This window comes from Ochotona princeps, chromosome 20, assembly GCF_030435755.1.
Source record: "Ochotona princeps isolate mOchPri1 chromosome 20, mOchPri1.hap1, whole genome shotgun sequence".
NCBI lineage: Eukaryota > Metazoa > Chordata > Mammalia > Lagomorpha > Ochotonidae > Ochotona > Ochotona princeps.
Window position 1 is genome coordinate 19,728,009 of NC_080851.1, and position 8,405 is coordinate 19,736,413.

General features: G+C 45.4%; 1 protein-coding gene and 1 gene segment (V, D, J or C); both read left to right on the plus strand.

The window, feature by feature from the left end:
* Positions 1-5,609, plus strand: LOC131482720 (uncharacterized). The gene is made up of 4 exons (XM_058677962.1): positions 1-74; positions 1,424-1,490; positions 4,836-5,124; positions 5,269-5,609. The coding sequence occupies exons 1-4, from the start codon at positions 1-3 to the stop codon at positions 5,607-5,609; spliced, it is 771 nt and encodes a 256-aa protein (XP_058533945.1).
* A 2,196-nt stretch (positions 5,610-7,805) lies between these two features.
* On the plus strand, positions 7,806-8,405 carry LOC131482721 (T cell receptor gamma variable 4-like). The segment is given in 2 exon segments: positions 7,806-7,907; positions 8,068-8,405. Coding segments are annotated over 2 exon segments (381 nt in total).

Genomic DNA, 8,405 nt, shown 5'->3' on the forward strand with positions numbered 1-8,405 from the left:
ATGGCATTGAGTCAGCCAGGAAGCCACACCCATCGCATCTCAGGCTGTCAGGTGGAGTATGACGCTTCGGAATTGTGAGCACACTTTCATAACATAAAGAAGCCATGAGCAGGCTGGTAAGAAAATTCTAGCTTCATTAAAGAGAATGCCTCTGGAAAACCATAAAAAACTAAGAGACATCCATGAATTTACCGTTGACCACTCCAGTTGCATGGCTGAGCACCTGAAGCCTTAGACACAGGTCAGTGGAATGGCCTTGCTAGGACTCTTTCCAGAGGAGCCCAGCTAAAAGCTGCCTTCTGATTGCTACTTGGAACCCAAACTTGTAAACCTTGTAAACATTATCTGCCAGACCGTAGTGGATCACAGAGTTCCCCTGTGTTTGGCTTCTGTCTTCCCAGCCTGTGATCCCTCCCTAGGGACTTGAATGAAAGGAATTAGACATTTGCTAACTGCATGGGGGGAGACCTGGCCCATAATTTCTTGACAGGAAGTCTAGAGCTGCAGGTCATCCTTGAGCCCTGCCTGTCTCAGATCTGGTCTGAGCTGACTGTCCTGCAGCACCAGGCTGTTGACTGGCAGAATTCTTGACAGCACCAGGTGATGGTTTGGTAAATTGTTGGTGAAAGTCAAATAAACTATGTTGAATAAGCTTCACAGTCCATTCAAATACTTTGTGACTCATGGGTTATACTTTTTAAAACATCACCTACAAGGAACACATACTGACATTTTTTGTTTTAATGGTAATTGAAACATGACCCTCAAACCAATACAAATTGAGAAGACCAGGTAGGCAGATATCTTTAAGTCCTTTCAGACAATACCCAAACGGTCTCTTAGTTTCCAAAACTCCAGTTGGTTCCCAGCCTCCTAGCATCTCAAACACAGAGACGGTCTGTGGTTCTCGGAGGTGGCATCAGAGGTACGTGGTCATCTCCCCTTCTCTCGCAGTTTATGATCCATGTGTAGCCAGCACTGGAGACCCACTCTTAGATGGGCCCTAAGCCCTGTGTGAGAGGAGAGGGACACCCTCTGCTTTCCTCCTCAAATGCCTACAACAACTCTGGCTGAGCCTAGCCCAGTGCTGGAACACCATCCGAGTCTCCCACGTGGGCAGCAAGAACCCCGTTACTTGAATTGTCCCTGCTGCCTTGGCAGGTCTGCATTGGTGGGAAGCTGAGAACAGGCACCTGAGCTGGCAGTTGCACCTAGGTATTGCCATGTGGGAATCATAACCAGATTACATGCCAAATCTAAGCGCTTATGCTTTTTTTCAAGACCACTAAACATTATAAAGCATTTTGAATTTAGGAAGTTGAAACATAGTGAAGTAGTGAAGACGGAAGTCAAACTTAGTATTCTCCCAGAAAGTTGTTACTTTGTGTTCAGATTTAGATTTACTAATGGTCTTCTCTTTTAGTTTCTGGGAACCTGAGAAAATCACAACTCAGTCCGTTACACCTCTTGCACTGTGTATGTTTGTGCACGTATGCAGGTGTGTGATGGCTTGCACATGCAGGGGAATATGTGTACCAACATGCACTTCAGCTCTCCCAGCCCCCATTCCCAACCCTCTCAGGTGAGATTTTTGAGCATTGCCGGAAATACGTTTACTGGAGTCGGGGACTGGGTTGTGAATCCATTGACTCTCCATATACCTAGAAGACCTGTAGGATTCAATGTGTCTTCATTGAGGAAGTTGAAATTTTCCCAGAGCAATGTGGGCTCAACAGGAAACAAGATACATGCATTTTTACTGAACCAGAATTAAAATGATCTAAATTTCTACTTTACACTCTACCATATGCTTGATAGTTTTGATATCTAAAACATTCAGTTCAACTGAGAATCATGAACTTGATATTAGAGCTGGAAGAGACCACCCACATCTTTGACTCCTCTCCATTTGGAGTCTTGAAAAGCAGAACCCTGCAAACAGTGTCCCTAGCCAAAAGCTACCAGTCACATGAGGTGTGTGCTTGGGACCTGCCTTGCATTGCAGGGCCCTTTCCATCGTACTGGGTTAGTCAATGTCAGATCACTGGGACTCCAATAGGCAATATAACATAAGCGTTATACCTCTAATGGCCAGGAGGGGGTGCTGGAAGTCAGCAGAACACAACGGAATTAAAACTACTTTCAAGGAAGGAAGCACAACATTGAAAGCAAATAGCAAGTATAACATTACATTTTACAGAAAAATGTAACTTCCTAATGAAGACAGGAATTCATCTCAAATTCCTAAAAAGCCAAGAAAATTCTTGGAACATAGACTCTGATGACTGACCAGCATCTTTCAAATTTTTGGCTCTTTGTTAGCTAGATGGTCTCAGTTACTTAGCTTCTGATGGTTTTGATTTCATCCGCAAATATAAGGACAGTTAACACCTGCAAGAAAGAAATATAAATAATGTTTTATACTCAGTAAATGGTATTTGTTATTTAATGAATCTAAGATTTACATTATTTTAAAATATTTTTTTCATTATTTTTATTTTATGATATAGTTTCATAGGCTAAGATTTCCCTTATCCCCTCCTCAAATTTCCTCCTCCATCACTGATTTTCCCCTTATTATTGCAATAGTATGACTGCTTGTGAAGGTCTATAAAAATAAACATTTTACATAATGTTGTCAACAATAACAACGCTGCAGAAATCAGTGCTTTTTGAGGTCCACCATATTCAACTGGATCAATGCTATCTTTAAAAATGACTCTTTCAACGTAAGTATTTATTCACTTGGAAGACGTTGGATTGGAAGTAGAACAGCCTGGAAGTGAATAGTGCCCGTATGGGGTGCTGGCAACAGCTTCACCTGCTGCAACACAGCGCCAGCCCCTATCCAAGACTGTCTTATCTGCTTCTAATTGTGTTCTTACAGTTAGTGAGTTTCTATAATCTCAAATTGTGTTTAAAAATTTATGTCAGAGAGAGACAGTGGTCTCACTTGCTGGTTCATTCCCTGAAATGGCCATGAATGGGACCAAAAGCTGGAGCCAATAATTCCATTGCTGTACCTGCAGGAGCCACAGACCAACCAGCACCTGCAGGGGCTGCCACACAGAACTTGCCTCCCGGCTTTCTCTACAAGGTCCTTCAATGTTTTGGGTCATTAAAACATTGTGTGTCACTGGATTTGTAGGCCTTGGGTCTTTATATTCTAGTGCCAAACACTACAGTCCTTACATTTCAGTAGCTCCACAGTTCTTACATTCTGAAAGGCTTAGTTTACTACTTTATTGTTTTAAGAATGTTTTTACTGCAGTGTGATGGCAATTTTATGATTCTTCAGTGAGAGAGAGAAGGAGAGATGGGGATAGAAGAAACCTTCATCTGCTAGTTTAGTTCCCAATGGCTGCATGGGCACAAGCACTTGGAGCATCTCCCGCTGTGTAGGGAGCTGGATCTGAAGCAGACACTGGCATATAACCCCAAGCACCCACATGAGATGCTGGCATCCCTGGAAGTAGTTTTACCTAGTCTGCAACAATGCCAGCCTGTGCATCCTCAATTTTAAGCCATGAGCCTTCAGTCCCAGCAAGGATTTCCTGGGCTTCCTGGCGCTTGAGCTTACCTCCTACCTGGGCACTGGGATATCGTGCTTGCAGAGCTGTTCTCGCAGAAGCTCTCCAGCCCCTGACCTCTGCAAAGCGGAGACCAACACAAGTGTCCCACCGTGCTCACTTTCCAGGCATGAGTTTATCTCCCTGCGTGAGGGCCAGTGACTGCAATAGAACGTTGCTCTCCACTTGGCACTCAGTCTTTTTAACACGCATCCAAATAGATCCATAGATGGGGTGTGGGATCCTCAGGGGTGCCACTCACATGCTGCCAGCATTTACTTGGTACATTTCAGGTAAGTTCACCTATCTCCCCCAGATCAATTGCAGATATTAGTATGCATACTGAATGTAAGGTCATAGACGAAATATAGATACGTTTAAGCTATAGAATAAGTAATGTATAAGTTTAAGTATATTACAAATATCACAACTATTGCATAAAATAGTATCATGAAGGGCCCGCCACAATAGTATAGCGGTTAAAGTCCTCGCTTTAAATGCACCGGGTTCCCACATGGGTGCCGGTTCTAATCTCGGCAGCCCAGGTTCCCATCCAGCCCCCTATTCGTGGCCTGGGAAAGCAGTTGAGAACGGCCCAAAGCCTTGGGACCCTGCACCCGCGTGGGAGACCTGAAAGAGGTTCCAGGCTCCTGGCTTCGGATTGACTCAGCTCCAGCCGTTGCAGCTGCTTGGGGAGTGAACGATCGGACGGAAGGTCTTCCTCTCTGTCTCTCCTCCTATCTGTATATCTGCCTTTCCAATAAAAATAAATAAATCTTTAAAAAAAAAAGTACCATGTACTTCTCTGGTACGTGTGGTGGGGTTGGGGTATGGGACAAAAAATCATGCACCCCTACCATGAGAAGAGTACTTCTAACAACTCAACTTGACTTCAGGTACACACATACACATGGTACACACACATGTGCATTTACCTTTGAGAGGGATCAGAAGGAACGAATATCATGGTCTCAATTCATTTTGTTAAGGTGCATTCAGAGCCTGTCAGATCTGCCACGAAGGTTCCCTGAAGTCTGTGTACCCAGGCCAGCAAAGGTGGGTCAGGGCAGTGGCCAAGACATTCCATCTCAGGAGCAGGTCATGGCAGTAGCAGTCAGCACTGACCTTCCGAATTGCAAGCAGTGAGCCTGATGTGGGGCTGCTCGCTGCACAGGGGATCAGGCGAGTCCGCGGATGCTGCTGCCCACCCCACCTGCTTCAGCTGCTTCACACTGGGCTCTGTGCCAATCCCTCATGTTCCTCTAGAGGGCCTGCTCTCTTAGCTTCCACAGGAGGGCGCTCAAGAAATGGGCAGAGCAGAGGCGGACTTCTCCCAGCACTGAGTCAGATGGGTGCATTCTAAGAGGCACCCCGTTCTTTACTGCTCCTTGCTGTGACTTCAGCCAGGACATTCACGCAACACACTTGCCTGGACCAATCCTGTTTATGAGAGGACATTCTGCTCTGGTGGTTACTTCATTCGGTTCGTTCAAAGGCCTAAGAGACCAAGGCATGCTGTGGCTTGCAGTCGCACTTGTAGCTCTGCTACCTGCTGGTGAGCACGCTGCATGGTGCTGCATGGGAACTAAAGTGGTTCTCTCTCTACCCCTCTCTCTCTCTTTCTCTCTCTCAAGTCAAACTAAAGGATTACTGTTCTCTCATTATTTCTCATTGTTTGTTTTTGTTATTCCCATTGCAGACAGTCAAATATCTCCAAACCCCAAAGAAACAATGACAGTGGTTATCAGGTCAGCTGGGTCATCCGCTGTAATCTCTTGTGGGATTTCTAAACAAAACGATTTCATGCACTGGTACCGGTACCAGGAGGGAGAGGCCCCACAACGCCTTCTCTACTATCGGTTCTCTAGTTCCTCTGTTGTAACAGATCCTGGAATCAGTCTAACAAAATACCATGCTTATAAAGGACCACAGGAGAGCAGTAACATCTTACTACGTAATCTGGAAGAAAGTGATTGTGGAGTGTATTACTGTGCCACCTGGGCTGGCACAGTGGTTCAGCCCTGCCCAAAGCCACACTGAAAATGTTGCTCCTTGTTCTGCAGATACGCCGCCCCTCACCCACCTCCTGCTACCCACACCCATGTGCTCTGAACTAAGATCAGCTCTTAAGGCCAACACCTCACCTGCACTCCACTCCCCTCTCAATGGCTTCACACTGATCCAGAACATCACCCTGAAACTTGACACCCCAGGATTTTCAACAGACTAAACTCCCCCTTGGGACATTGGGCAGAAACCTAGCAAGTGGCCGGGTGCTTTCAGCTTTCCAAGGAGCTGCCTGGAAAGCCCTCCATCTGGTGTCAGGATGGACAAGGTCTCCCAGGGTTGGTCTGTTAGGAGGGCATCATAGGAAGTGATATTGAATCTTTATCTAATCAGCAAGTTTACACATATTCTCATGCCTAAGCTTGTAAATTGAAAAAGTATTTCAGTCATACTGAAGGTTTTAGAGAGCAAGAGAAACCTCAGTTATTATCATGTACTTTTGTTAAATCTTGGCATGTCAGCACATTTGCCTCATATTTTATAACTATTACTGTTGATACGACTAAAAACTCTGAGCAAATAAACCATCAGTCCTTCCCCTTCCCGTCCCAGGGGTGGTCAGCACCTTGACTTGGGTGGCCTGCAACTCACTCAAGCTGCACAGGCATGTTTCAAGAATAATTGAGTTTTAACAGGCTTTAAAATTATAAATAAGATACATACTTACATCCATTTCTATTTCTTCTCTACTACAAAGCAGTTTTTTTGGATACTCACTCTTGCTATTATGCAAGGCTTTGGATGATTATTCTTAGTCAGTATGCCACATTCTGCACCTGACCATGTGGCCATTCTCATGAAACATCTTATTCTTAAAGAGAACTTGTGGGCTGCTCAAAGAAAGCATATATTGTTGGGTTTTTTTTTAAAGATTTATTTATCTATATATTTAAAGTCAGAGAGAGATGCTTCCATCTGCTGGGTTTCTCCTCAGATACCCACACTGGCTGTGGTTGAACCAGGAGTCAAAAAGTTCATCCAAGTCTTTTAGAAGGCACAGGAGCTCAGACACTGGGCTCACCTTCTGCAGCTTTCAGAGCTGTTCACAGGGCAGCTTCCCATATATCGCATGTGGTTATCACAGACAAAAGAGAAACCCACAGAAATCTACTTTGCTCAATTTGCAACTGTCATGTCAACTGTAAGTATATTACCCAAAAGAGGGCAAAGCAATGAGGAAGTACATCATGTTCTATGTTTTTACTAAGTCATCTAATAAACACAAATACATTCATAGCTGCAGTGGTGGAAATCTGTACATGTGCCACTAAACGCTAGCAGCATTTCACTCGATATATTGTTTTCCTATCTGTAAGCCTGTCACCCCCACATCAATTGTAAACACCAGTATACATTCTGAATCGAGGGTTGCCAAAAAAAAGTAGAAAAATGAATTCTAGATGAACAAATATTTTCTTTTAGTTTGAATATATCTCAACTATTGCATAACACAACACCCTGTACTTATTCTTGAGTGGTATACTAAACCTTGTAGCCCTACCTTGTGTGGGGCGGTTAATCTGACAGTACTGGAGGATGATCAGAAACCTTCTAGCAAATCATCTTAAGCACACACTCACACACACACACACAGACACATGTGCATTTATTTTGAGGGGTGTCAGATGTCTTCAGCAGCACTGGTCTCACTATATTAATAAGCTGGAGTCAAAGCTTGTCAGATTTGCGCCTGGAGGTTCTCCCAGAGTCTACTCACAGGCATCCGTGAAGGTGCCTTAGAACATTTAGAACAATCTGTCTCGGGACAGCGTGTGGCAGCAGCACTCCCACGTGAAAACTCAGCATTGCAGGACTGAGCCCCACGCCCGACTGCTCGGACTGCCCGCTGCCCAGGGCAACTGGCCACCTTCCCAGCCCTGCACTCCACCTGCTGCACTGTGAGCTCTCAGCTCCTCACTCTACCTCTGCGGAGCACTTGCGCGCAGCCGCCACACGAGGGCACTCACGAGCACACGTGCACTCCCAGGCAGGGCCTCTGCACTCAGCACTCAGCACTCAGCACTCAGCACTCAGGCTGCAGGGTGAGGATCTTCTAGGACAGACCTGGCTGCTCCTGCTCCCTGCTGGGACTTCAGGCAGGACGCCCAGCTCCAGCACACTTGCTGGACGCCTTCTTTTTTTGAGTAGGATTACAAGTGTGAAGATTATTTTCTCCCCTTATCACTCCTGAGTCTTTTCTTCCAGGGAAGTTCTCAGAGAAGAAGGGTATGCTGTGGACTGTAGCCCTTCTTGTAGCTTTCCTTGCTCCTGGTGAGTATGTTTCATGGATGCTAATGGGATGAATATTCTCTTTCACACACACACGCACACACACACCCTCTCCGCTCTCTCCCTCTCATCTGCCACAGCAGGTCATGCTAAAGAACTGCCATTACATGTTTTCTCATGATCATTTCTGTTACCATCGCAGGCATTCACGTAACTGCCAACCCAGAACAAAGGACACTGGTCACCCAGTCAGCTGGGTCGTCCGTTATAATCACTTGTGGGATTTCTCAACAAAGTAACTACATCCACTGGTACCGGTACCAGGAGGGAAAGGCCCTGCAACGCCTTTTGTACTATGAGTTTTCTAGCTCTTCTGTTGCAATGGATTCGGGATTCAACCCAAGGAAGTATCAAGCTTATGAGGGCCCAGGGAAGAGTTGTAAATTTGTAATACGCAATCTGGAAGAAAGTGATTCTGGAGTGTATTACTGTGCCACCTGGGATGACACAGTGGTTCAGACCTGCCCAAAGCCACACTGA